This window comes from Bufo gargarizans, chromosome 1 (assembly GCF_014858855.1).
Source record: "Bufo gargarizans isolate SCDJY-AF-19 chromosome 1, ASM1485885v1, whole genome shotgun sequence".
Lineage (NCBI taxonomy): Eukaryota > Metazoa > Chordata > Amphibia > Anura > Bufonidae > Bufo > Bufo gargarizans.
The window spans coordinates 755312285-755339576 of record NC_058080.1 but is presented as its reverse complement, the minus strand read 5'-3'; the positions used below and the strand labels follow the sequence as shown (position 1 = coordinate 755339576).

General features: G+C 47.9%; 1 protein-coding gene across 3 annotated transcripts; it reads left to right on the top strand.

Annotated features, from left to right (window-relative positions):
- Positions 1 to 1517: 1517 nt before the first annotated feature.
- Positions 1518 to 27292, top strand: MIER3 (MIER family member 3). 3 transcript variants are annotated; one of them, XM_044276694.1, is made up of 13 exons: positions 1518 to 1577; positions 7476 to 7532; positions 8871 to 9016; positions 9293 to 9427; positions 17711 to 17831; positions 18464 to 18549; positions 18637 to 18709; positions 18793 to 18938; positions 19529 to 19607; positions 20275 to 20369; positions 20450 to 20577; positions 22708 to 22853; positions 22939 to 27292. In XM_044276694.1, the coding sequence occupies exons 3-13, from the start codon at positions 8918 to 8920 to the stop codon at positions 23385 to 23387; spliced, it is 1557 nt and encodes a 518-aa protein (XP_044132629.1). In that variant the 5' UTR covers positions 1518 to 1577; positions 7476 to 7532; positions 8871 to 8917; the 3' UTR covers positions 23388 to 27292. The 3 variants fall into 3 exon arrangements, with proteins under 3 accessions (XP_044132629.1, XP_044132630.1, XP_044132628.1); XM_044276693.1 differs by having other exon boundaries at positions 1554 to 1577; positions 5617 to 7532; XM_044276695.1 differs by lacking the exon at positions 7476 to 7532 and having other exon boundaries at positions 1550 to 1577.

The following is a 27292-nucleotide window of genomic DNA, read 5'->3' as shown; positions in this document are numbered from 1 at the left end:
AACGACAACTCCCACCATGCCCTGCTGTAGGTTGTCAAGGCATGCTGGGAGTTGTAGTTTTGCAACATCTGGAAGGCCGCAGGTTGGGCATGCCTGTTCTTCAGCATTTCTATAGGATTAGGGCTCATATACAAGACTGTGTATACGTTTTTTCCAGTATGCAAATTGCGGATCCTGGCCGTGTGCATCCCACATTTTCCCCTATCGTAGGCCCTGCAATACGGACAAGAATAGGACATTTTTCTTTTTCTTGGGGCTATGGAATGGACATACGGATGCAGACAACAAACGGTGAGATTTCCGCATCTTTTGCGGCCCTATTGAAATGAATGGGTCCATATCCAATCCGCCTAAAAATGCGGATCAAAACTACGGCCGTGTTCTTTATCTTGGCCATTCTGAAACTTAAACGTTATCCTTCTTTAACCATTATTTGGTAGAACAACTTGTGTGCTTAGGGTAGTTGTCTTGCTGCACAACCTGTGTTCTCTTGCTGGTAGAATTCCATCAGTGATGGTGAGTTGTCCTCGGCCAGATTCAGCAAAACAAGCCCAAACCATGATAGTACCACCACTGTGCCTCACAGATGGAGTGAGATTTTTATGCCGGAAATTTTTTATTTTTATTTTTTTTCCTACAAGCCTAACGCTTCTCTTTCAAACCAAAAAGTTCTATTTTGGTCTCATTTGTCCACAAAATATTGTTTTCAATAGCCTTCTGGCTTATCCAGGGGAACTTTAGCAAATTGCAGACGGGCAGCAATGTTATATTTGGAGAGCTGTGGCTTTCTCCTTGCAATCGTTCCATGCACACCATTGTTGTTCAGTGTCCTCCTGATGGTGGACTCATGAATATTAACGTTGGCTAATGCGGACTATTACACGTCTTGCTCTTGGTGTGATCTTTGTTGGTCACCCACTCCTGGGTTGTGCAATAATGGTCTTAAGTTTCCGCCACTGTGGATTGGTGAAGTCCAAACTCTTTAGAGATGATTCTTTATTTTTTATTTTTAACCTTTCTCAATTCTGATGAGCATCAACAACCCTTGTTTTGAGGCCCTCATAAATCTCTTTTGTTCATGCCATGATACACTTCCACAAACACATTGTGAAGATCAGACTTTAGATCCTTGTTCTTTAAATAAATCGGGTTGCCCACTCGCACCTGATTGTCATCCCATAGATTGAAAAGACCTGACTGTAATGTCTCCTTCACATTATCGCTAATCCTAAGGGTTCACATACTTCTACTACTCACAGATGTTATATTGGATCATTTTTCCTCAAATGATCAAGTCTAATATTTGACTCATTGATTTGGATATCTTTATCTGCTTTAGCACTTGTGAGGAAATCTGATGTAGATTTAGGTCAAATTTATGCAAAAGTATAGAAACTTCTAAAGGGTTCACAAACTGTCAAGCACCATTGTAACTGAGCAGATTGACCGTCACCACCCAGGAAATCAGAACAATCCCTCTGGGAGGTATACATGGTGTATATGGGCTGTGAGGATCCTGCTGACCTGTCCTTCTTTCTTTTCTGTTTTTCAGGCTTCGTTTGACAGTTCGAGCCCAGGTTGGTCCCATTTTATTACCTTCTGAGCGTCGCAGTCAGGGAGGATGACATGTTTTGGGCTGTCGTCCGACCCTAGTCTTCATGTGATTATGAGGAAGTGGAGGTTTTACTGACAAGTCGTCAGTTTGTTATGTATTCAATAAGTGGATAGATATATATTCTCTATATCTTCCAGAATGTAACATACAGTTATCATGTATACATTATTCCTAATAAGATACTTCAAATGCTTTGTCTTGTCTAGTGTTGAGCGAACTTGTGTTTTAAGTTCGGCGTCTAAAGTTCGAGTTCAGGTTATCGAAGTATCCCGTTATTGATTCTAAATTCCGTTATGGTCCGTGGTAGCGGAATCCATAACAGGATACTTTGATAACCCGGACTTTAGACGCCGAACTTAAAACACAAGTTCGCTCAACACTAGTCTTGTCCCAAGATTTAAAGGGGTCGTCCAGGCTACAGATACTGATGACCATATCATATTGTTGAGGGGCTGACACTCTGCACCCCCATCGATCAGCTGTTTCGGGCTACCATGGCACTGGAAACTAATGGGGTCATTTATTAAGACCGGCGTTTTAGATTCCGGTCTAAATCCCCCTGTGCTGGAGGTGGATGCACCTAAGTTATGTAGAGGCGCCGGCGTACAACGGCCTTAAATCTATGCCATCATCCTTGCTAGCATAGATTTTGATGACTTGCTACGGCATAAACGGGCATAGAAAATCATATAATGAAACGGGTCGTCCGGCTCCCCCTCTTCCCTGCCCACGCTGCGCCACCTTTGCGACAAAATCTGCACCAAATGTATGCCAAAAAGTAGCTTTTATTTAGTCATAAGTGACCCCCTTAGTGTTAGTGCACTTTCACACTAGCGTTTAAGTTTTCCAGTATTGAGATCGTCATGGAGGGGGTCAAAAAAACGCTTCAGTTTTGTCCCTGTTTACTGTCATTGGGGTCAAAACTTAACTGAACAGAATGGAGTGCTCCAAAATGTATTTAGTTCTGTTTAGTTGCATTCTCAGACCGGAGAGAAAACTGCAACATGTTGTATTTTGCTTTCCGTCCTGGGATGCGGAGCAAGACCCCCAATGCAAGTCAATAGGGACGGATTTGTTTTTTCTGCCACAATAAAAAACGGATACTTCCCCTGTTGACTTTCAATGGAGTTCATGACGGATCCGTCTTGGTAATGTTAAAGATAATACAACCGGATCCGTTCATAACGGATGCAGACGGTTGTATTATCAGTAACGGAAGTGTTTTTGCTGGACCCCACTTATCTGATATTGATAACCTATCTTGAGCATATATCATCAATTTCTGTAGACTGGAGAACCCCTTTAAAGGGATTGTCATCTATTTATTTTTTTGTAAATGGCATTCAAGGTGTTAATACCCTCATCGGGGAAGTGAAAACCATGATGTCATGGCTCCAGCTTACTAGAGCATCAGAGTGGTGGCGCACGCCGCCTTTGCCTTTAAAAAATAAATAAAAATAAAATGTATCTGACAACCGCTTAAAATGTTTCACCTATCCTAAGGATAGAGATGTGTCTGGGTGTGTAGGTCTGACTGCTGAGGCCCCAGCAATCTTGAAAGCAGGGATCCTGTGTCCAGCAGTCCCTTTTCCTTTATGATTCGGGTGACGGTCGAGCATATTTGCTGCTGCTCCATTCATCTCTATGGCTCTCCCATAGTGCTCCGCTGAGTGCCAGTCTGCATGCTGAACCACTCCCTTCATATGGGGCGACACCTGACCCCTGTTCTTGTGATTGCTGGGGGTACCAGTGGTCAGACTGTCTTGGATGTGGGATAGGTGATAGGTTTAAATCTTGTGACAACCCCTTTAAATCAACTTCCCATTTCACAGAACATTTACAAGCGGCATGGCCCTCTGTATTGTATTGGGCGGCCCCTTCGGTACACACTCTGTCTTAGGGCAGGTCCACAGAAGTGTATTAGATCCCTGTGATCCTGTAAGTTCAGGTCCGAAATAGGGACACATAATGTGGCGGTAACGCACTTGTGTGGACCTGCCTTTGGTTATTGCTTTCACTTCTGGTTAGTGTCACGGAGACACCTGTGTCTGAGACTATGCAGCCCAACACAGGAGGTTAAAGGGGTAGTCCAGCCCCTCTCTCTGATCAGTCAGACTGTAAGCACGGAGAGACAGAACTGCACATCAGCAACCGTCTGAGGCCCAGCAAGTACCATGTGGGGCCCCATTGAATAGAATTTGACAGGTGCCCTATACTCAGAATTACAACAGGATAGGTGATAGGGTCTCTGATTATTGGGGGGCACCACTGAATGACTCCCTTTTGTATGGAACAGCGTGTATGCCGTACTGCTCCAGTCTGTCTGTATGGGGCTGACAGAAGTAGCACAATACACGGCTGTCTGTCAGTCGCATAGACTTTGAATGGAGTAGCACTGCACATGCGTGATTGAGGGGCAGGGGAACGGTGATCGTTGTGATTTTGGGACAGTCGAACTTGTAGCAGATATTCAGGTAGATACCAGAATATTTTTCATGTCTTTCTGGGAATATATGTTCATTCAGTTTTTGGGACTGCTTATGTTATGAGGAAATGCCACAGTCTTAATGCATACCGACACTGTAAACTGCATAAAGGAGACTTAAACCTAAAGTAAAAAAAAGCTTATAAAGAATGCTAATAGAGCTGCCAGGATGGTGCTCATATAAGTAAGGCCGTGTTCACATCTGCATGCAGAAATCCAGCCTGCTGGAGTACACCATATATAATGGGATCCGACGGGGGATCCTGCTGCTTTCTGGCATCGATGCCAGCTTGCGGCCGGATAAAAATGAACAATTTTCTATGTGATCGAAAGCTGGCATTTCTGCCGAAAAGTGGTCGGATCCTATTAGTCAATGCAGGATTTCTGAACACAGATGTGAACCCAACGTAAATGTTCCTGGAGGTTCTTAGCACTAAATGCGTCTGGAATCTGGACTTCTGTCAGACATTTTATTGTAGCCTAAAATAGAACAGTAATGGTTTTCTGTCCCTTTTAAACGTGCATTTAAATAGTTAATTAACTCGTCTAAATAGAGATCAAAAGGCAATAATGAAATCTTGATGAAACATACGATGTAAAGGGGGTTTCCAGTGATGGGTCATCATTATCACATCAGCAGGGGTCAGAGTCCCAGTATTCAGGGAGCCGCTAAACTCCCCTGAGCTCTGGGGATTGCAGCCGCTCCTAGCAGCTTTCCAAGCACAGTGCTGCACATAATATAGTGGCCGTGCGTGGTATTGCAGCTCGGCCCCATTCACTTCTATGGGGCTGAGCTGTAATGTCACCGTTTATCAGTCACATGGCTTAGCAAGAGGCATCCTCTTCTAACAGCTGATCGGCTGGGGTCCCGGGTGTCAGACCACCGCCCATCTGATATTGAGGACCTATCCATAGAATAGGTCATCGGTATATATTACTAGATGAGCCCTTTAATGAATAACAGCCTGACTCAGGTTCTTCTTTTTCCCTTTCGTTTAAGGCAGGGATGTCCAACCTGTGACCTTCCAGCTGTAGTAAAACTATAACTCCCACCACGCCTTTCTGTAGGCCGTCTGGGCATGCTAGGAGTTGTAGGTTGGGCATCCCTGGTTTAAGGGATTGTAACTTTGGCCATGGAGAGATGGAATCCTTGCAGTGCCCTCATTATATACCCCTCCCCCTATAGTGCCCTTCAGTATAAGTATTGTCCCCAATAGTCCCTTACATACTGCTGAGTCCCCAAAAAAACTCGCTTCAACCTCTTGACCGTGAGGGAACACTCGCTCTGCACTGGAGAGAGAAGGACCTGGCGCTCCCAGAATGGTGATGTCATGAGTGGGAGAGTCGGGCTCTGTTCCCTCCAGTGTTGAGGATGTGTTTAACCCCTGAAAGGCACTTTTACCTGTTTTAACGGCCGTTACGTGAATAACCCCATAGACTTATATTGGTTCTAAAAATGGCTGCGCAATGTTTGTTTGCTGTCACTCAGCAGCTTATCTCTTCTGTTTGAATGTAGGACTGCCTCCTCCTAGAGGGAAGCCTGTCAATCACCGATAGGGCCGCCTCCTCGTAGAGTGACGCTTGAATTACCGATGGGGCCGCCTCCTCGTAGAGTGACGCTTGAATTACCGATGGGGCCGCCTCCTCGTAGAGTGACGCTTGAATTACCGATAGGGCCGCCTCCTCGTAGAGTGACGCTTGAATTACCGATGGGGCCGCCTCCTCGTAGAGTGGCGCTTGAATTACCGATAGGGCCGCCTCCTCGTAGAGTGACGCTTGAATTACCGATAGGGCCGCCTCCTCGTAGAGTGACGTTTGAATTACCGATAGGGCCGCCTCCTCGTAGAGTGACGCTCGAATTACCGATAGGGCCGCTTCCTTGTAGAGGGGAGCCTGTCAATCACTTATAGGACCGCCTCATCGTAGAGTGACGCTTGAATTTCCGAAAGGGCCGCCTCCTGGACTTCAAGGCCCAGAATGAGGAGGAATTTAGATAAATGAAATACAAGTTTTACTGAATCTATTCCCACAAAACTATATATAAATCTGCTCAGCTTCTTGTGCCTGCAGGTTACACTGCATTTTCATGGTTCCCTTTAACGGGAAGGTATACCTAATGCAGGGCCTGATGGGTGGGGCAGGATATAAGAATCCCTGTGTCATGCCCCACCCCCTCAGGCTTTGCAGTAGCCGTAACACGTTGTTTCACCTTTTAGGCCTCATGCACACGGCCGTTTTTTGTTTTTTTTTGGGCGGACTGCAAAATGCCGATAAAGCCATACGGTCGTGTGCAATAGGCCTTACATGGAGTGTTCCTTTTAATTCCTCCTGACTCGATGGCAGCGTGTCAGTGGGTTATTATACTGCAGATCAGACAGCGGAGCCGATATGTATTCAGGGTTTGGAACATCTGACAACTACATACGTTCAGGGGATCATGCTTCCAGTGGTTGTAAATTATTGCATCTGTGCATAAACCCACACAAGTGTCATCCATAAAGAAAAAAACAACAAAAAACTTTTGATCTGCTGTACGACATGGCAAAGGTTTTGATCAGTGAGCTTCCGAGCGCTGAAACCCACTCTGATCTCCAGAACGGGGAGAGAGAGGAGCTTGTACAAGGTGTCCTCGCTGTAGATCGGAATATGTGATTACTGATGGGCGGGGGTCTCTGCTTACCGCCCCCCCACTGATCAAAACCTCTGATATGTCACTATGACTTTGGTGAAATCTCAGTGACCCTTTAGAGTTTCAACCGGTAGAGATAATCCAGAAAAAAATGAACACAAAAATCCTCCTTGTCACCTGGAAAACATCTCCGATATATCGGAAGTGTCTCTTTCCAGCTATACTTTGTACAGAAACACTTGACATGGTAGTACCACTGCTACTTAATTCTAAAGCTGGCCATACGACAAGGATGGCCGACCATTGAAGAAATGGCTTCTGTGTGCCAGCATCAGACAAGCTGGAAAGTTTTGGTCTGCGTAAGTGACATGTGTATGGCATGGTCGGCTGAATTGGGGTGGCCATTGTCCTGAAGGGCCAGGAAGTCCATCTTTATTTTAAAATGGGGTCCCCAGTCAGCGAATTTAGTCTTGTGTGTGTGTGTATATATAAATATATACACACACACACACACACGTCTAAACGGTGAGGACAATAAAAAGGCATCTAAACTAAACCTAACTAAGCGACCATAATGACACCAGCGCAGGCAGACTGTCCCACAACATAGATGTTGCCATTAGGTCTTCGGTGCATGATGGGGGTGAAGCAGCAGCCAGGAGTCGTAGGGGAGTCTCATCAGATCTTAGGAACTTAATGTGAGTCTCGAAAATATTTGTTTTTATTTCAATTTTTCTCTGAAATAGATAACTGAAGCATATCACAATGAAATATTCAATCAGAATGACAAAGCGAAAGTAAAGGTAATTTGTGAAACCACTTTTTTTTTTTTTTTTTTTCTAATTAATTTTCTAAATGCTTAAGTGAGTTTGGTGCTTCCCGAACATAGAGCTGATGGAGATATTAAAGGGGCTTCTATTCTGCTGTGCAAACTCCAGCATGTAAGCCGAGGGTTCAGCAGCCTGCGGAACTCCAGCCTTTGTGAATCTACAACTTTCAGCATTCTGGGAGTTGTAGTTTCACAGTGGCTGCAGTGCCGCAGTTCGCTGACCCCCAGGTCTAAGCCCTGCAGAAAAGGAGAGTTGTAGTGTAATTTACATCACTTGGCTATGTTGGACTTTGCTAGCCTACTTATGATTTGGTGGGTGCACCTTTGGTATTTCTAAGCTCCAGGGCGGAACGATTGGTATACAGATCCCATAGAACTTCAGGACACCCCTCGCTCTGGGGCGAACCAGACGAGATTGGGAACAAGTGGTCAGATAAGGGCTTCCGCCCCTCATTTTAGCAGTCGGTGGGGCTCTCAGCACCTGGACCTCCACTGATCGAAACTTCTGACATGTCAGAGGTTTATTCAAATGATTGGTGCCCTTTAAGAGCAGCGGATAAGGCAGCTGTCCAAGTGATTTATGTAGGTGGGAACTGTATGAAAAACCAGGCGGCAATCTGAGGAGACCCAGGCTTTTTGGGAAAGATAATATATATAATTTATTTTGTCCTGGAGAACATTGCTCCCATCTGTAGAGTCTGCACAGACCGGAGCAGCCAAGCAATTCTCCATCAAGATTTATTTGGGCTCCAGGTGACTCTTTGTAGTCTCGTAGACGAGCAGCCTTTGCTTTGTGTGTTTTGCACCCAGCTCCTAATGATTTGCATTGAAAGGTTATAACTTGGAACAGTTTAGTTTTAGTATTTGCGCAGAGAGACTTGGAAGCGTCGTTGAAAAAGCATCTGCATCCTGACTCCACAGACACGTGCGCTGCCAGGATTCGGAGACGAGTAGCTCCGCTGGGTGCACTGCTTCATGTGGAGGACTCTTAAAGGACTCTTTACACCTAAATCCATCATGAACGCTTGTTGCGCAGCGAATTGTGCTGGTAGAGATATACAGTATACCGTCTGTGCAGGCTGCGTGTCAGTCTTTTTCTGGTACAATGGAGGGGGGGCAATATATCTTTCTTCTCCCGAGCACAGCCCTTACATAGGCTTTAGAATAGTTTACCTGGTTCTTTGCAGAGGTTATTTTTGTGGCTTGTTTTATGCTCGGGATGTTTTTAGGTTTTTTTTGTCTTCTTTTATATTGCACAAGACGCTCGTTGCTTTATCTTTATTAAACGCAGCATTTCATTCCTTTCTTTCAGTCGGCTCCCTGTCATCTGAGGATCATGACTTTGACCCCACGGCTGAAATGTTGGTACATGACTATGATGATGAGCGGACTCTTGAAGAGGAGGAAATGAAGGAGGACGGCAAAAACTTTAGCTCAGAAATTGAAGATTTAGAAAAGGTGGGGAGCTGCAGCTGGCGCATTGCGTATTTGAAGCAGATCAGTATGCGTTCACAGACGGCAGATTTAGTGTAGAAATGTCTGCCATTAAAAATCCCCACCAGTCTTCTGAATGGGGTTGATTTTTGCCATCAAGCTTGTGGATTTCTGCAAGCCCCATTCAGATGAATGGCGGAGACACAGAAATGTCTGCAGTTAATCTGCCTCATGTGAATTCACCCATATAATGGTCATGTTCAGTTGGAGCTGATATCTGTATGCCTCATATTTCCACAGGAAGGAAACATGCCTTTGGAGGACTTGCTTGCAATTTATGTGTATGAGCCTGCAGATCCACTCCTGGCAGGATCCAGCGCAGGGAGCTCCCCAAGTGAGCTCGCTGATGAGCTGCCGGACATGACGTTAGATAAAGTAAGTCATTGTATTTCTGTGTATGACCAGCCTCTTAGGCTGGGTTCACACGGGCAAGATTTCCGCACGGTTGCAATGCGTGAGGTGAACGCATTGCACCTGCACTGAATCAGGACCCATTCATTTCCATTGGGCTGTGCAGATGAGCGGTGATTTTTATGCATCACTTGTGCGTTGTGTGAAAATCGCAGCATGCTCTATACTTAGCGTTTTTTTTTCAACGCAGGCCCCATAGAGGTGGATGGGGCTGCGTGAAAATCGCAAGCAAGTGCGGATGCGGTGCGATTTTTTTCACGCATGGTTGCTAAGATGAAAGTCTATTCACTGTATTATTTTCCCTTATAACATGGTTATAAGGGAAAATAATAGCATTCTTAATACAGAATGCTAAGTAGAAGGTCAATTGAGGGTTAGAAAATAAAAAAATATTAACTCGCCGCCTCCTCTTGATCGCGTAGTTGCCGATCTCTTCTTACTTCTTTAATCATGAGCTGTCGGCTAAAGGACCTGTGGTGACGTCACATCATGTGGTCCATCACCACAGGTCCTTTGACAGGCCCTGAAGAAAGAACAGGAGACCGGCAGATACGCGATCAATTGGAGGAGGGGAGTTAAATTGTTTTTTAAATTTTTAACCCTCAATTGACCTTCTACATAAGCATTCTGTATTATAGAATGCTATTATTTTCCCTTTTTACCATGTTATAAGGAAAAATAATTATAGCTACACAACACCGAACCCAAACCTAAACTTCAGTGAAGAAGTTCGTGTCTGGGTACCACAGTCAGTTTTACATAGAAACATAGAATGTGTCGGCAGATAAGAACCATTTGGCCCATCTAGTCTGCCCAATATACTGAATACTAAGGATAGCCCCTGGCCCTATCTTATATGAAGGATAGCCTTATGCCTATCCCATGCATGCTTAAACTCCTTCACTGTATTTGCAGCTACCACTTCTGCAGGAAGGCTATTCTGCAGGAAGGCTAGTTTTTTATCACGCGCGAGCAAAACGCACCCGCGCGATAAAAACTGAACGCAATCGCAGTCAAAACTGACTGCAATTGCGTACCTACTCGCGCGGGTTTGCCGCGGGATGCATCCTATATATGGGTTGTCCGGGTTCAGAGCTGAACCCGGACATACCCATATTTTCACCCAGGCAGCCCTCTTTGTTAGCATCGGAGCATCTCGGGCTCTTTTGTTTACAATAACGCACTGTGTTTAGTGACTTCACTGGCTCAGATGGGCGTGCTTTAGCGCTCCTCTAGCCGTTATACTGGCTAGGGCAGCGCTAAAACCCGCCCATCAGTGTCAGTGACGTCACTGGGCTACCTGGCAGCCGCATGGAGAGCCCAGTTCGTCACCGGAATTCCTGAAAATGCCTTTGTCCTGCGCGATTTAGCGCAGGGCAAAGGAGAGCATCGGAGCATGAACTGCTCCGATGCTTAAGTCAGGGGGCTGCATGGGTGAAAACGGAGGTATGTCCGGGTCTGAACCCGGACAACCTGTATAGTGGTATCTCATTGTTTGTTCGCCAGATCTCCCCATCTGTGCCTTCTTTTTGCATTCAGTACCTCTGTCACTGGACCCCCACCCCACACACCTATCGGACATATTCTGTGTATATGCCAAATTGTGGCCGCGGCCACGGTCAGAAAAGGTGACGGGAGGGGGCTAGACAGTGGCTGGTGTGTGCCTGGAGCCACGGGACGTGGGCCTGCCTAAAAGAGGGCCAACCCTAGGGAGAGTGGAAGAAAAGGGGGGGAAAGGGTGGGTGAAGTGCGGTGGCGGACGCGGTGAAGGTGAGCTGTGCAGGGGGGTTTAAGTAGGGGGACCTGGCCCCTCCCACAACAACAGGCTGCATGCAGCCTTAACTATTTGTGGCCGCGGCCACGGTCAGAAAAGGTGACGGGAGGGGGCTAGACAGTGGCTGGTGTGTGCCTGGAGCCACGGGACGTGGGCCTGCCTAAAAGAGGGCCAAAGAGACACCAGGTAGGAGAAGTGCTGCTGTTTAATGCGTGTGGAACAGGGTTACAAAGCCAAGGAACGGAATACCTGTCGGGTTTCAGTCAGCGGATCCGGGATGTATCGGGAAAAACAGGCAGATCTCCACCTACCCATGTGACGGATGACGTGCGGAGGCGTCCCGTGCTTGGAAGCCGCTGAAGCTGCTCCGATGCGGAATGAATGTCCTGATATGGTTTTGGGGTCCACCCCCAACCCTGCGACCAGGGATCTGATGTGGGAGACAAACTGTGGCGTGGAAAGGGGTTTCCCCTGGAATGGCAGCAACGGAGACTCTGGATCTGGAGATGGTGTGTAACCCAGGAGATGTTGGAGTACCACCACCGGACACCAGGCGTTCCCGGACTTGAAGAAACGGATCAGTACGGGAGGACCGGTCTGGGACGTCTTGGTGGAAGGCAGGCTTAGTACCAGATGATCCTGGCTCCAGGATAGCTGTTTCTTTTTCAGGAAGACCAGTTTTCCGGGAAGGAACTGAAAATTCTCCTGGACGAAGGAAGCCGTAGAAGCTTAGGTACATCGCGGCTTTGATGACCAGGCTAGGGAAATGGCCAAAAGGATTGCCATCTAGGGCTGCAGACAGCTGCCTAAACAGCTCACCGGAGACCGGCCGACGGGACGGGTTGGAGTCTTTACTGTTTTTCTCAATGCCTCTGAGCGTGGCCTTGACGGCTTGGGATGTGAACGCTGCGCGTACTTCTGGGTTCTGAAGGGCTAAGAAGTGCTGCGCCCCGGCCAGGTACAAACGGATGGTGCTGGGTGCCAGCTTGAGGTTGACATGGCAATGGGCCATGAAAGCCATGATGTACGCAATGAAGGACATCCCCTGTTGGGGATGGATCCTGGAAAACGCCTGGAAGTGGTTCCAACCAGTGCCGTAGTTGCGAGCCGTGTTGACCGAAAGGGATCGGTGCCTGAGGTCCTCGGCGGTTGCCAGCAGAGACCTTAGTCCAACATCAGGTCGCTGAAACCGGGAATTCGGGCCCCGGTCCGGTCTGCTTCTGGACATACCTGAAAGAAGGTGTGAAAATTGAACCTCGATAAGGCATCGGCCGCCGTGTTGCTGGTACCTGGGATATGGGAACATGAAAAATGAAAGTTATGGGTCATGGCCAGCCAGACCAGTTTGCGCAACAGGGACATGACCCTGGCCGACTTAGCTCGGCCTTTGGAGATGATGTCCACGAGGTCCTGGCTGTCAGACACAAACATGACGCTGGAATTTGCCCAGAGGTGACCCCAGACAGAAGCGGCCGCCACGATGGGGTAACATTCCAGGAATGGTGATGAGCTGAGGGACTGAGGGTCGGAACTGACCTGAGGAGGCCATGGGCCAGCCAGCCACTGGGACCCGAATATGGCCGCGAAACCCCGGGATGCTGCGGCATCGGCAAACACCCTGGTGGATGACTGGGACCATGAGGGGACAAACAGGCTGACACCGTTCCAAGATAACAGAAAGCTGTCCCACATGCGTAAGTCTGCCATGGCAGCCCTGTCCAAGTGGACAATGCTGCTGGGTTCGGAGGCTGAGGGAAGGAGCGAGAGCAGCCGGGAAATGAAAGCCCTGCCCTGGGGCATGACCCTTAAGGCAAAGTTCAGCCGACCCAGGATGGACTGTAGCTCGACCTTGGTCACCTGGGACGAGGTGATGGCCCTGGCCACGACTTCCCGTATCTGGGACAGCTTTGCCTCTGGAAGCCTGGCTTCCATTTTGTCTGAGTCCAGGACAATGCCCAGGAAGGTGATGGAAGTGACCGGCCCCGCGGTCTTCCCCTGCGAAATTGGGATGGAAAGGGCGGCAAAGATCTCCAGGAGTGAGAGCAGCCCTGATGGTCGACCTAGCGGAGGTTCAATGAGGAGGAAGTCATCCAGGTAATGGATGACCGCTGGGGCGCTGCCGTGGTGGATCAGGATCCAGTGCAGGGCCTGCGCCAATTGGTCGAATAACCACGGGCTGCTTTTTGAGCCGAAGGTCAACCTGTTGGCAAAATAGAACTTGCCTTCCCACCTGATGCCATAGAACTGCCAAAGGTGAGGGGCAATGGGCAGCAGTTTGAAGGCGTCCGCAATGTCCGTTTTAGACAACCAGGCGCCTTTCCCGGCGCTAAGGATGAGGGCAATGGCCTCGTCTATGGACGCGTAGGTCATGGAAAATTCTTCCGAAGGGATGAGCGAATTGATGCTGGGGATGACAGAATCATGGGGGGCGGAGAGATCATAAATCAAACGTTTTTTATTTGAATCTTTTTTGGCCACGATGCCTATGGGACTGATCCGCCAGCGAGAAAAAGGCACCTGGTCGAAGGGGCCCAGGAGGAACCCTTTCTCCACCTCCGAATTCAGGAGTTCCTGTACAGCGGTGGGATCTGACCTGGCCGACTGCAGGTTGTCGCACTCCCAGGTGGAATGGGGTAGTGCCACCAACCCTGTGTCAAACCCGGAGCAGAGGCCAGTGATCAGGAAGTCCACGAACCCTGGCGCCGGATGGTCCCGTAACAGGAGAGCCAGGAGGTCGATGTCGCAGTCGGCTAGTCATAGGCGCTTGTACCCCTTCTTGGGACATGTGGACCTGGGGTGGGCCCTGAAGCAGATGGAGCAGATGTGCAGGGCCCTGCAACCGCTAAAAACACATGCACCAAAGTTAAAGTTGTTGCAAACTTGGCTGTTGCCAAGGTAGACAATGGGTCTGCCCAGCTTATCGGTGGTGGAGGGACTGCGGGAGACCCCAGAGGGGCCAGGAATGGCCTTGTCTGGTTGGGCCGTGGCCGTTTGAGGACACCACTCAGTAGAATGGAAAATCGACTGGCAGGTCGAACAAGCGGGGGCCCGGAGGCCGGCGAAATGCTGGCAGAACAACTCCATGTCCAGCGTGGCCCAGTTGACAGAGAACTGGAACTGGGCAAGCGCGGCGGCGGCCTTGGCTGAGAAGGAGCGGTGGTAGTCATAAAAAGCCGTGCCGCCGTACTTGTGCCCCAGTCCAGTGACCCTGTGTAGATACGTGTCCAGCTCCTCCCGGCGGGCCGGGGAAGCGGAGCAGAGCACGTCTCTAAACAGGCCGAAGGCCAACACAAACTCGACGACAGAGAGCTTGCGGTTAAGACGCCCATCCTTGGCCCGAAGGACCACTGAGACCTCCCCGCAGTCAAAAGTCTTGCTGTCTGCGGCATCGTGGGACGCAATCAGGATGGACGCGAGATTCACGTCCTTGCCCGCCAAGATGTCCTTCCTGATGTGGTCGGGTACCAAGTGCGCAGGAGCCACCACCGGAGCAGCCGGGAACGTACCTGGAGCCGGAAGCTGCAACAGAGGGGGATCGGAGACGGGGACCACCGCCTGGGAAGATGCCGGTGTTCTGGACTCCAAGTCCACCACCCTGGTCCTGATGTCAGCAACGGACGAGATGAGGGAATCCAAGGAGGCCTGCAACAGCACCAGGGACTGCTGGATGGCTGGAGGTGGATCTTCCCCTTCAGGAGCGCTGGACTGGGTCATCAACAGGCGGTATAACTCGGCCTTCCTGGCTGACGCTGGGTGTCTGATGCCTCTCTTGGCCAATTCCGCAATGAGCCTCGGCACAGTCCATCTTCGGAGGGCAACTGGGCCGCCTTGGCTGGAGACTGAGGTACCCGGGAGGGACAACATGTCGTCGACGTCAGAGACCTGTGACATGGCTTCAATGATGGCAGAGACCTTGCAACACCTGGAATTAAAGACAACAATACGGCCGCTGGAGAGGTCGTGGGGCCGTGCACCCCGACTAAAAAAGGTCGTGGATGAACGTAAAAGATGACGTACCTGGGAGCGTTGGGTCAACACCCTTGTCTTACCGTCAGAGGATGGACGGGAACGAAACGGCTGGACCTGGGAACTGGAAAGTTGGGAGTGACATGAGAAAAAAGCCGCGCGAGACTGGAACTATTGTGGGTGCGCATGGACACCGTGACAGAGAAGACACCTGAACGCCTCAGGCAAGGAAGGACAGTGAAGACACCTGACCGCTTCAGGGTACCTGGACGAAGAAGACACCTGAACGCTTCAGGGTGCCTGGACAGAGAAGACACCTGAACGCCTCAGGCAAGGAAGGACAGAGAGGACACCTGAACGATTCAGGGCGCCTGGACAGAGAAGACACCTGAACGCCTCAGGCAAGGAAGGACAGAGAAGATACCAGAACGCTGAGGGTACCTGGACGGAGAAGACACCTGAACGCTTCAGGGTGCCTGGACAGAGAAGACACCTGAATGCCTCAGGCAAGGATGGACCGAGAAGACACCTGAACGCCTCAGGGTACCTGGACAGAGAAGACACCTGAACGCCTCAGGCAAGGATGGACAGAGAAGACACCTGAACGCTTCAGGGTATCTGGACAGAGAAGACACCTGAATGCCTCAGGCAAGGATGGACAGAGAAGACACCTGAACGCTTCAGGGTAGCTGGACAGAGAAGACACCTAAGTGCCTTGGCAAGGAAGGACAGAAAAGATACCAGAACGCTTCAGGGTACCTGGATGGAGCAGACACCTGGACGCCTTGGGAAAAGATGGACAGAGAAGACCCATGAACGCTTCAGGGTACCTATACCGAGAAGCCATCGGCACGCCTCAGGCAAAGATGGACCGAGAGGCCCCTGAACGCTTCAGGGAACCTGGAGAGAGAAGACACCTGAACGCCTCAGGCCAAGATGGACAGGAAGAACACCTGAACGTTTCAGGGTACCTGGAAAGAGAAGACACCTGAACGCCTCAGGCTGAGCAGGACAGAGGAGACACCTGGACGTCTCGGGTTGAGAGCGAGAACACATCCCCGTGTGCCTCCTGGGAGGCAACCCGGGATGTCGGGAGGAGGGACTGCCAGAAGCAGCCCCTGATTACCTACCTGAACCCTCAGGTATGAGTTTTCCCGCGAGCGGCCGACAGCGAATTCCTGCAGGACCTAACCTGACGTTGGGAAAGTCGGAATAAGGTACGACGGGAACCACGAACGCTACTGGCACCTGGGAAAGGAACACACATGTGAACATGGAGAGCACCAAGGCCGGAGCCCCCAGGGGCCCCGCTGGGAGGCCGTGGGTAGGCCGGGGCATGAATGACCTGGAGCGCCCCTGACCTGACCTGGACGTGTGTGACGGAACCGTGGCGTGTGCCGGCCTGGCAGGAGCGGGCCTGGGGGTGGGCATGCCGGCCCGGCACGGCGACCTGAAGGGGCAGTGGGATGTGGAGGGGATGTGGCCCGTGAATTGCCCATCTGGCCACCTGTGGCGGGCAATTCACCGCGTGCCAGGGCTCAGACCACCCAGTGTCGGTCATGACCAGGGGGCCATCCCAGGCTGGGCCTGGAGCAGGACGTGGCCCAGGCCACATGAGAGACCGGAATGTGGCCGCTGGACAGCGCGGGTGGCGGCTGCCTGAGCCCCCCGGCTGAGCAGTGGCAGCCCCACCGGGGCGGGAGGACTGAGTGCCCGCATGCCTCCGCCCCCACCAGGGCAAGATCCCTTTTTTTTTTTTTTTTTTTGCATGAGAAGGGACACAATTGTGACACCGTCTAAGGGGAAAGATGCCTCCGCCCACGGCAACCAACCACACCACAGCCTCCAATCTCCATGAGCAGAATTTGGAAAGACCGCCGGGCCGAGACTGGTCGCCATGGGCAACAGCCAGCCTCCCCCCCAGACAGCTCCACAATCCACCCGACTCCTTTTTGAAGCCTTGCCAATGCGCGGCGGCAGTGTCCAGTCGGATTGCCGCGAAATGACACACCTTGTGGCCGGCGGTGTGTCCCCCCCCCCCCCCCCCCCCGCGTGCGGTCGTGAGCGGGTGCCGTGGTGCCGCGCATGCGTCCTGCCTCTCGCGAGAGGACGGGCGGCCCCGGACGGCGGAGAGGGGAGGGAGGGGTGCCCGCGGCGGCCGAATGCGGGTGGAGGAGTGAGCCGGCGGACGGACATGGCCCGGCAGGCGGGAGACCGGAGCTCACCATGGGAACGCGGCGATACTTACCCGGGGCGCGTGCTTGCCGGAAGTGACGTGCTTACCGGAAGTGACGATCACATGAAGTGCGGTGGCGGACGCGGTGAAGGTGAGCTGTGCAGGGGGGTTTAAGTAGGGGGACCTGGCCCCTCCCACAACAACAGGCTGCATGCAGCCTTAACTATTAGTGTGAAATTTTGGATGTGTTTAGAAGTGTGTATACTACACATATGCATGCAAACCGCAACACACTTCCAAATGCCAATCCTTTTTTTTTTTTTTTCCCCAGGAGGAAATTGCAAAGGACCTTTTGTCCGGTGATGATGAAGAAACGCAATCATCTGCTGATGACTTGACTCCATCTGTGACGTCACATGAAGCAACAGACTTTTTTCCACGCCCCTTAAGATGTAAGTAAAAACTGACAGACCGTACTAAGTGTTTCATATCGCTGCTTTGTGTCATGTTGTGTTAGAATTCAGAGGTTGATTTATGATAGGTTTTCCAGGAATAAAATATTGATAACCTATTTAAAGGCTATGTACGCCTTTGGGTCTTTTATTAAAAATATGGAATCCTTTCTTCTGTACACAGCTGAAATGCTCTAGTAGCACCCTTTTGGATTTTCTTTCTTTTCCATCAGTTGGGGAGCTGACGGCTCCTTATCTCTGCTCTCTGACCTTATAAACTCTCATTATAGCCCAGTTATTATCTTACTGATAAGAATGTGGCTTAAATGAGTGTTTTATGACCTCTCGGTATTTTAGAAATAAGGTTTATTAGATGACAGCACAATAACACAGGTAAAAAAAAAAACGTAACCCTTTGTAACAGAATGGCGCAATATTTTTAATAAAAGGCCAATTGAAAATAAGATTTTTAGCCAAAATGAATAAAATGCAATCATTAACAAAAATTGCCTCTGAAGGTGTACATGGCATATGCAGACTATACATTTTTGGGCATGAAAAAAAATCTCTGCCGCTTTCCTCTTTGATTAATGACACTGAATCGCAGAGTAATGCCTTTCCATTATACACAGCAAACGCTGCATGTGATGGCGACAAGGAGTCAGAAAGTGAAGATTTTGAAACGGACTTTGGGAACTCTTCAGAGGACTTAAGGAAGGTAAGTGACTTTATGGAGACTGAAACACTTCAGGAGTATTTTTTTACATGATTAGTGCTAAAATCTGTCCCATAACTTACTTTGTAGGAAATAATGGTTGGCCCATATCATCAAGCCGATATCCCACCTTTTCAGGGACACTACATGGCAGATTTATCAGGTGAGTGCTCTGAAGCCCCATCTATAGCCGCTGCGCCCTGATGTGCAGTATTTATATGTGTAACATGTTCATAATTTTTGCAGCATACGAATATGAAGATCAGTTGATTTGGAGTCCAGGTGTCCTTCCAGAAAGCAAAGTGGAAGAATATCTTTTGGAAACCAGAATTGACAACAAGAGGGCGATGGGCAGGGTCTCAGATGGATTGATCATTAAGGATGATGAACAGGTAAGTGTGTCCCGATTCTGCTACCGATGGCCACCTCCATATGATTTGAATGGTGTGTGAGCATTAGGAAATACTTGCAAAAATACAACCTCCATAATATATTCCATTTGGACTTGGCAAAAATAAAGTGAAGAACCAGGCCCTCGCTTTAGTGGAGCTCATGAAAGTCAATGGGAGCAGCTATTGCACAACAGCTGATCGGGTGTGGGGTGTAGGCTATCATTGAGTAAAAGGTGGACAACCCTTTAAAAAGGGGGTAGCCGCTGAGTAGCTAAGGACAAAAGAAATGAATGAATTGCTTTCAGGTCCTGTCATTAATAATGTCCCAGGATTTTCTGTTGAGGGGGAAAAAAATGATGGCGGAGATTTATCAAAATGGTGTATAGTAGAACTGACTTAGTCGCCCACAGCAACCAGATTCCACTATTCATTTTCCAAAGAAGCTGTGAAAAATGAAGGAGGAATCTGATTGGTTGCTATGGGCAACTAAGCCAGTTCTGCTTTACCAGTTTGATAAATCCCCCCCCCCCCCCCCCTTAATATCGCTGCTAATTTTTTGCTTTTGGCGTAACATTTTTGTTCTTTTATAGGCCTTGCATGAGCTCTTCAAATGTCGGTATAATATCCGAGAGGCAGTGGAACGATTCTGCAGTAGGAGAATGTTACACGGTAAGATTCTAGAGACACTAAGGCCCCAACTGCCGGTTTGCTGATCTGGGGAGCCATTGTATATGCCAGTGGGTCACCCCTAGCAGTTATACGAGGGACACTAACAGCTCAGTGATATGTGCAGGACATCCTGCCGCCACGTGTGCTCCTCTCATGCAGGGCTTCCAACTGGCATCTATTAGCAGGATGATGCTCGCCCGCACACGAGCGGAATGTCTCCTCCAGATTACAGCACTTCCTTGGCTTCCCGGGCTCCAGAATTATCACCAATCCAGCGTTTATGGGACCCCAGCTTCAGCTTCCTACAAGTGTGCAGGATCTACAGGCCCAGCTATAACATCTGTGAGCAAATGTGCCGCATGATACCTTGCAGAACCTGTATGCCTCCTTGTATCCAGGGTAGAGGCTGTATCTCATCTTGTATCCAAGCTAGAGGCAGCAACAGAGTACTGGAGACTCCTTTCAGTCATAGAAAGCAACTCCTTGGTGCAGGAGATAGAGAGAGATATATATATATCCAATGTGTGTCAAACAAGCCTAGAAGGTAAAAAAAAAGGGCAGATATGAAGCTGCAGCAAAGCAATAAACCAATGTTTATTATAAGCCAAATGTGATTAACCAGAAGCAGCTCCAGCCCAAACTCACTTCATATGTCTGTGACTTTCAGATGATATCCGGCCTTGGTCTGAGGATGAATGTAGGAACTTTGAACATGCACTTGTAATACATGGGAAGGATTTTCATCTAATACAGAAAAACAAGGTAATTAAAGTGAAGATGACTGTAGAAATGCATTCTATAAAGGGAGGACTGTAGTGTAAAGCTGGTTCTCTTTATTTCAGGTGAGAACCCGGACGGTAGCAGAATGCGTTGCCTTCTATTACATCTGGAAAAAATCGGAGCGGTATGATGCCTTTGCCCAGCAAACAAGGTTTGGAAAGAAGAGATATCACCATCACCCTGGAGTAACGTGAGTTAAATTTACCAGGATGGTACCTTTTTTGGAGTAAACATGTTATGTTTTTTACCTTATTTTTAAATGCAATATTAAAAAGGTTTGTTCTTTGACTGTGATGATGACACATCCCTAGTCTGTGGGTGGGGGTCTGACAACTGTATGGGGCTGGGAGTGAAAGTGCCAACACTTTTCTGCTCTAAGCAGTATTTTGCGCATGTTATCATGCGCAAAATATTTGCTCACAAAGTGATGGCAGTTCTTTGTGGTTTAAAAAAAATTCTCCAAGCCTGCATTAGAGAGGTTTTCTAGGACCCTTATTTTTCTCTGTCCGGAAAAGAAGCCTTAAAAGCTTGCTCAGTCTCCAGTGTTCCGCAAAATGCGGGCCGCAATGCACGAACACAGTCCGTGGGACAGCCACAGCGGGTCGCTGACCCATTCACTTGAATGGGTCCGCGATCCGGCCATTCCGCATCTCCAGATTTGCGGACCCATTCAAGTGAATGGGTCCGCATCCGTGATGCGGAATGCCCACGGAACGGCACCCGTGTATTGCGGATCCACAAATGCGGTCCGCAATACGGCAACGGGAAGCACACGTTCGTGTGCAGCGGTCCTAAGGTTTCCTTCACACTCTGCAGATTTTTATTTCTGAGACTGAAAAAATCAGTTCTGCTGATCTGAATAGGGCTGCTTTGCAAGATAATGCACCTGGGATGTAAAACCCAAGAGCAGAATATAAAATCGGTGATACAGTCCTAACCTCAGTATCTGAGGAAAGGGATTTAGGGATCATTATTTCAGAAGACTTAAAGGTAGGCAGACAATGTCATAGAGCAGCAGGAAATGCTAGCAGAATGCTTGGGTGTATAGGGAGAGGCATTACCAGTAGACAGAGGGAGGCGCTCATGCCGCTCTACAGAGCACTAGTGAGACCTCATTTGGAGTATTGTGCTCAGTACTGGAGGCCATATCTCCAGAAGGATATTGATACTTTGGAGAGAGTTCAGAGAAGAGCTACTAAACTGGTACATGGATTGCAGGATAAAACTTACCAGGAAAGATTAAAGGACCTTAACATGTATAGCTTGGAAGAAAGACGAGACAGAGGGGAGATGATAGAAACTGCTAAATACATAAAGTGAATCAACAAGATAAAAGAGGAGAGAATGTTTAAAAGAAGAAAAACTGCTACAAGAGGACATAGTTTTAAATTAGAGGGGCAAAGGTTTAAAAGTAATATCGGGAAGTATTACTTTACTGAGAGAGTAGTGGATGCATGGAATAGCCTTCCTGCAGAAGTGGCAGCTGCAAATACAGTGGAGGAGTTTAAGCATGCATGGGATAGGCATAAGGCCATCCTTCATATAAGATAGGGCCAGGGCTATCCATAGTATTCAGTATATTGGGCAGACTAGATGGGCCGAATGGTTCTTATCTGCCGACACATTCTATGTTTCTATAAGGGAAAATAATAGCATTCTTAATACAGAATGCTTACTAAAATAGTGATAGAGGGGTTAAAAATAATAATAACTTAACTCGCCTCATCCACTTGTTGCGGCTTCTCTTCTGTCTTCTTCTTTGCCCAGGAGGAAAAGGACCTGTGGTGACGTTGCTGCACTCCTTTTCCTCCTGGGCAAAGAAGACAGAAGAGAAGAACAAGTGGATAAGGTGAGTTTTATTATTATTATTTTTAACCCCTCTATCGCTATTTTACTATGCATTCTGTATTAAGAATGCGATTTATTTTCCCTTATAACCATGTTATAAGGAAAAATAATAATGATCGGGTCTCCATCCCAATCGTCTCCTAGCAACCATGCGTGAAAATTGCACCGCATCTGCACTGGCTTGCGGATGCTTGCGATTTTCACACAGCCCCATTCACTTCTATGGGGCCTGTGTTGCGTGAAAAACGCACAATATAGAGCATGCTGCGATTTTTCACGCAACTCACAAGTGATGCGTGAAAATCCTCCGCTCATGTGCACAGCCCCATAGTAATGAATGGGTGCAGGTGCAATGAGTTCACCTCACGCATTGCTCCCACGCGGAAATCTCGCCTGTGTGAAAGATTAGGGTTAACATAAAGTATGGCCTCTACTTCAGGAAAAACCCAATATGTGCCTTTCTCTTGTCCAGGGATTACATGGACCGGTTAGTAGATGAAGCGGAAGACCTGGGCGGACCAGAAAATCCATCAGCCTTAACCTGCCAAAACCGATCCGATTGCCTCCCTGACTCGCAGCTCAGCCTGCTGAGCTCCATCACGGCGAACGACCTGACAGGTGAGTCCATACTAGGAGTTGATATCCCGGTCCAGCTGACAGACCCGCAGGTGGCTCACCCCTCTTTCCTGCCTTTTCCTTTCAGCGCTGTCTCACAGTGTAGCATGCAATAATTCGGACGTGAACTGTTTGAACGATGGCTTCCCCGCATTGGACACGTTATCCCGGGGCCCGGTAAATCATGTGCCTGTCGGAACAGAAGACTTGCTGTCGTTGCCCACCAACGGGGAGAGCGATTGTTTTAACTTATTTGAGACTGGATTTTATCCTCCTGAGCTCAACACCGTGGGTTTGTGTAACGAGGAGGCGGAGAGGCCGGCCAAGAGGATAAAAATGGGGATCTCGGTCCCGGACTCCTTCATCAGTGACGTCTCTGTAAATAACCTGGGTGTGGACTTTGAGAACCATACACACCATATCACCAGTGCCAAAATGGCCGTGTCTGTGGCGGACTTCAGCAGTTTATCTGCCAGTGAGACAAACCGTTTTATAAGTTCACACACACTACACCACACAGCCCTACAGTCGGAGTAGTTCCTCCTGGGAGGCAGTTGCCGAAATCTGATCATAAACTTCGGGTTTGCCTAGTCTTTCACTGGAAGTTTGAACTGTTTTTTTTCTATGACATCAGTGATGTCTTTGTATGTACAGAACTATATCTTGATTTTGTCAAGAATTACCTTCATTTTGGTCCATTAATGTGGAAACGGACAACGGGAACTCAGTTTGTGTTCTGGGGAAGCAGCTTTAGGCTTAACTTTTTTTTTGTTTAAAAAAAAAAATAATCTGCAGGTAACTGGGTCTCCATAACCAGCACAGTTGCGCGTCTGGCAGAGGGCGCGGGGGGGAAACCAATGTTTACAGGTACAAGGCCGATCCCTGCTTCATGTAGCATTTTTTATTTTAATTATTATTTCTGAAGCGAGATTGGCACAGTCTACTCTGAACTGCACAAAGCGCCCGGCACGATGGTTCCCTCGCCATGTCGTGGGCGGTGCACACCGTTACACCACAGTCTGCACCCGCCCCACGCATATGCCTTGTTTCAAGGGATCATGTTTTTGGCTATCTACTGCTGGCGTGGATCTGTGTTCTTTTGTAGGATTTTATTTTTTATTTTTTTCCCCCTCCCTTTTTTGTGGTGTTGTATTTTTTATTTTATTTTTTTTTATTAGGGATTAACACTTGTCTACGACTTTTGAAGATTGTAAAATAAATTACACAATCTGTGTATCTCAAGTTTCCTGAGGAAGAGGATCTAGTCTGAGCTCGGCTTGTAATTCCCGAACACACAGTGTGAGCGCAGCTATGTGTGCAGTACCACTACCCCCCCCTCCCCCTCCTCCAGGCAAAGTGCTAGAAAGTCTGTGTATAGTGCTCCCGGAGCTCTGCCTAGTGGCCGTGCACATATTCCACGCGCTTCCTCTGCCAAAGAGTCCTTCCTGTCAGTGTCGTCTGTCTACCCCCCAAGAGCGTTATTGTCCACTGCTGCTCCCTGTAAGCGCTGTCTGGGGGCGGGGAGGGGGTTACTTAGGAATGGTAGGTTTGGGTTGGGGTATTTATTATTCACTTACTGTGAACACGCCGTCGCCGCTTCTCACACTTATTTGAAGGATTATACGTTTACACTGCAGGTTCTCCATGGAAGGCCATGGACGATAAGCAGTTCTAGTCGTCGTCTTTTCACTTTTATTTTATGTTTTAATTTTTTTCCTCATTGCGGCCATCTCTATGAATTGCTGATCATTACTTCCATTCCGAACGGATGACCGATCACTTCAAGCTGTTGCACTTTGAGCCCCCCTCCCCTCCTGGCCGAAGCAGTAATACTCAGTTTATCTATGCATTGCTGGACTCTCAGTAAAAATGAGGAGACGTGTTTCCGGTTTTTTTCTTGCCAGTAGTTTAGTTTGTACAGACACTTTACTCACCTAATAGAGATATATATATATTTTTTTTTTTTTTTACCAAAATGTATTTTTATTGGGCTTTGAAGAGGTGTTAAAGCTAGAAAGTTTGTGCTTTTTGAGATTCAGTTTTATTGTAGCCTATGAATCCGATTCCTTCTGTCAGGGCCTCAGTGACAGTAAACGGGTTTCCTATCGTTGCCAGGGGTGACTAGCGAGCTCTTTTTGTATGTTAAATATATATATATAAATATATCTATATATCTCTATTTTTTTTTTTTTTTTGTTGTTGCTGATCGTGTGGGCAAAAGAAGTGATGGAAACTGTGAGCGAGCATTAAATCTTTACCTCTGATTCTCGTTACGTGGCAATAATTGCAAGACCTTTTTTGTAAATACTTGTACATTTTCGTATCTTGGATCTCTATTTCTGTAAAAAAAAAATAATATTTTTTTGCTTTAATTTCCTGCGGTGTATATATTTTTATTTTATTTTTCTTTTTCTTTTTGTGCATGCCTGATGTGACCGAATGTGTACCACTATTAACTTTACCCATGTAAAATAGCTATTTATTATACTTTATTTTTTATTTTTTTTTTAAGCTTTTTAAAAGCTGGGCTTTCTGTTTGAGATGTCATGCTAGTTGTTAACCCCTCGGCTGCTGCACGTTGTAAAACGGTAGTCTGCAACCTGTGACCCTCCAGCTCGCCGCACCACCACAGCCTATGGAGCAGACACAGGTTCCAGACCCCTGTAGTATAGAGATGCGATGTATCATGGGCTGTACTGTAGAAGCACAGTTATTGAGGAGGGGGGTGGGGGCCAATGCAGCACGCTCTGGGGGTTCCTAGAACTGCTCTGGTGGCTTCGGTAATGTTCACCTGTGGTGATGGATGGTCTGCGAGGCCACACGCTCAGTTTAAGGGCTCATGCACGTGGCCAGTATTGCGGCCCGCATAAGGCAGATCCGCAATACACGGGCCGTGTGCATCACGGATCGCGGACCCATTCACTTCAATGGGTCAGCAATCCGGAACGGAGGCACGGATCTGAAGCACTACTGGAGTGGTGGGTTTTACTGATACATGCCTCCACACCGCCAAAAAGTAGTGCATGCACTACTTTTTTGGGCGGTGCGGGCCGTAGGATGCGGATCGCGGACCCCATTCAAGTGAATGGGTCCACAATCCGCCTGCGGCTGCCCCACGGTCGGTGCCAGTGCATTGCCCCAACATTGTCAAGGAGTGACCTGCAAACGTGAAGAATCCATCTTTTGCCTTTCTGAATCGAAACGTTAAAAGCACAATTTTTCTAGGAAACCGATGAATTCTTTGTTTTTGCAGCAGTCGAGTTTCATGCAGAAAAACCAAATAATGTCCACATCTATAGTTTTATTAAGCGAGCGTCTGATCTGTTACATGGGGCAGAGCAACAGAATCCAAACTATAGAAGCAGGAGATTCCTGATCGAGCTGCAGCCCCCGGACCAATTATTAGGTTTTTTGTTTTTTTTTGTTTTTTTCGGTGCACCAGGCCTTATGAAATTTGCCTCAAATAGCTGCTGTTGGGTTTAGACATTGACCTAAAATGCATCAATTTAAGAAGAGTTTTCTACAAGTCTCAACAGTCACCATTGTAAAAACATCTGAGCGCACGATTGCAGTATTCTGTAATACCGTGTCTGTTGGACCCGTCCGCTGTAGAGACCGACACATTGTGGATACCGGGGGTTCTGAGTGAATTCGCTTAAGTTAGCAATTTTTATTTGTCATCGGTATACTTCATGTCTGTGTTCTTTCTGTCCCCCTTTCCCCGGCAGCCATTCCTGACTACAGACACCTGTGGTGGGACGAGCGCTTCGATGCCTTAAGGACTGCGCCTTTATGTTTAGTCACCCGTAGCCACTTATGCGTCTTCTGCATTATCTTCTCTTTTTTTTTTTTTTTTTTCACCATTCTTATTGCTGAATTTACTTGAAGTGTTGTAGGACAGTCCTCTAGTGTGTCCCATTGGCTCCGCGGTTGTGCAGTATTTTTATTTTTTGCCTTTATTCATTAAAGCCGAGCTCCACGAATGGGAGAATTTGTATTTTTATTTATTTTTTTGCTTAAAGCAAAGAGGATTGCGCCCAGGAGGCTCGTGGCTAAAGCCTCCAACAAGTAATTTGAATATTCTATTTTTTCTAAAAAAAATAATAATAAAAAATAATCAGAAACTCGTACACATTAAGATGGATTATTTACTGGTGACTTTTTAATAAAGAAATCCTTGTCATGTCCATTTGTTCAGCTCTGTATGAATATTCCTGTCGTACCACCAGTGTCTGTGTTCTTTTTTTTTTTTTTTTTTTTTTGTTTTGTTTCCAGTTTAAAACTAAAAATTACCAGTAACGACCCTGAGGAACCATTGGGTGACAATCAGAACCACCTTGTTAGCGAGGCTCCAGGAGGTCACTGTTCATTGGTTTTAATATTTGTACAGAAACACTTTTTTTTTTTTTTTAACATTATTTTGTATTTTTGTTGTATTTTAA

Excerpts from the sequence above, each read along its gene's own strand:
- MIER3 (XM_044276694.1), top strand. The coding sequence starts at position 8,918 with ATGTTGGTACATGACTATGATGATGAGCGGACTCTTGAAGAGGAGGAA. Across the intron at positions 17,832-18,463 it reads TTTTCCACGCCCCTTAAGAT|CAAACGCTGCATGTGATGGC; the intron begins GTAAGTAAAAAC and ends CATTATACACAG. Across the intron at positions 20,370-20,449 it reads ATCTAATACAGAAAAACAAG|GTGAGAACCCGGACGGTAGC; the intron begins GTAATTAAAGTG and ends TCTTTATTTCAG.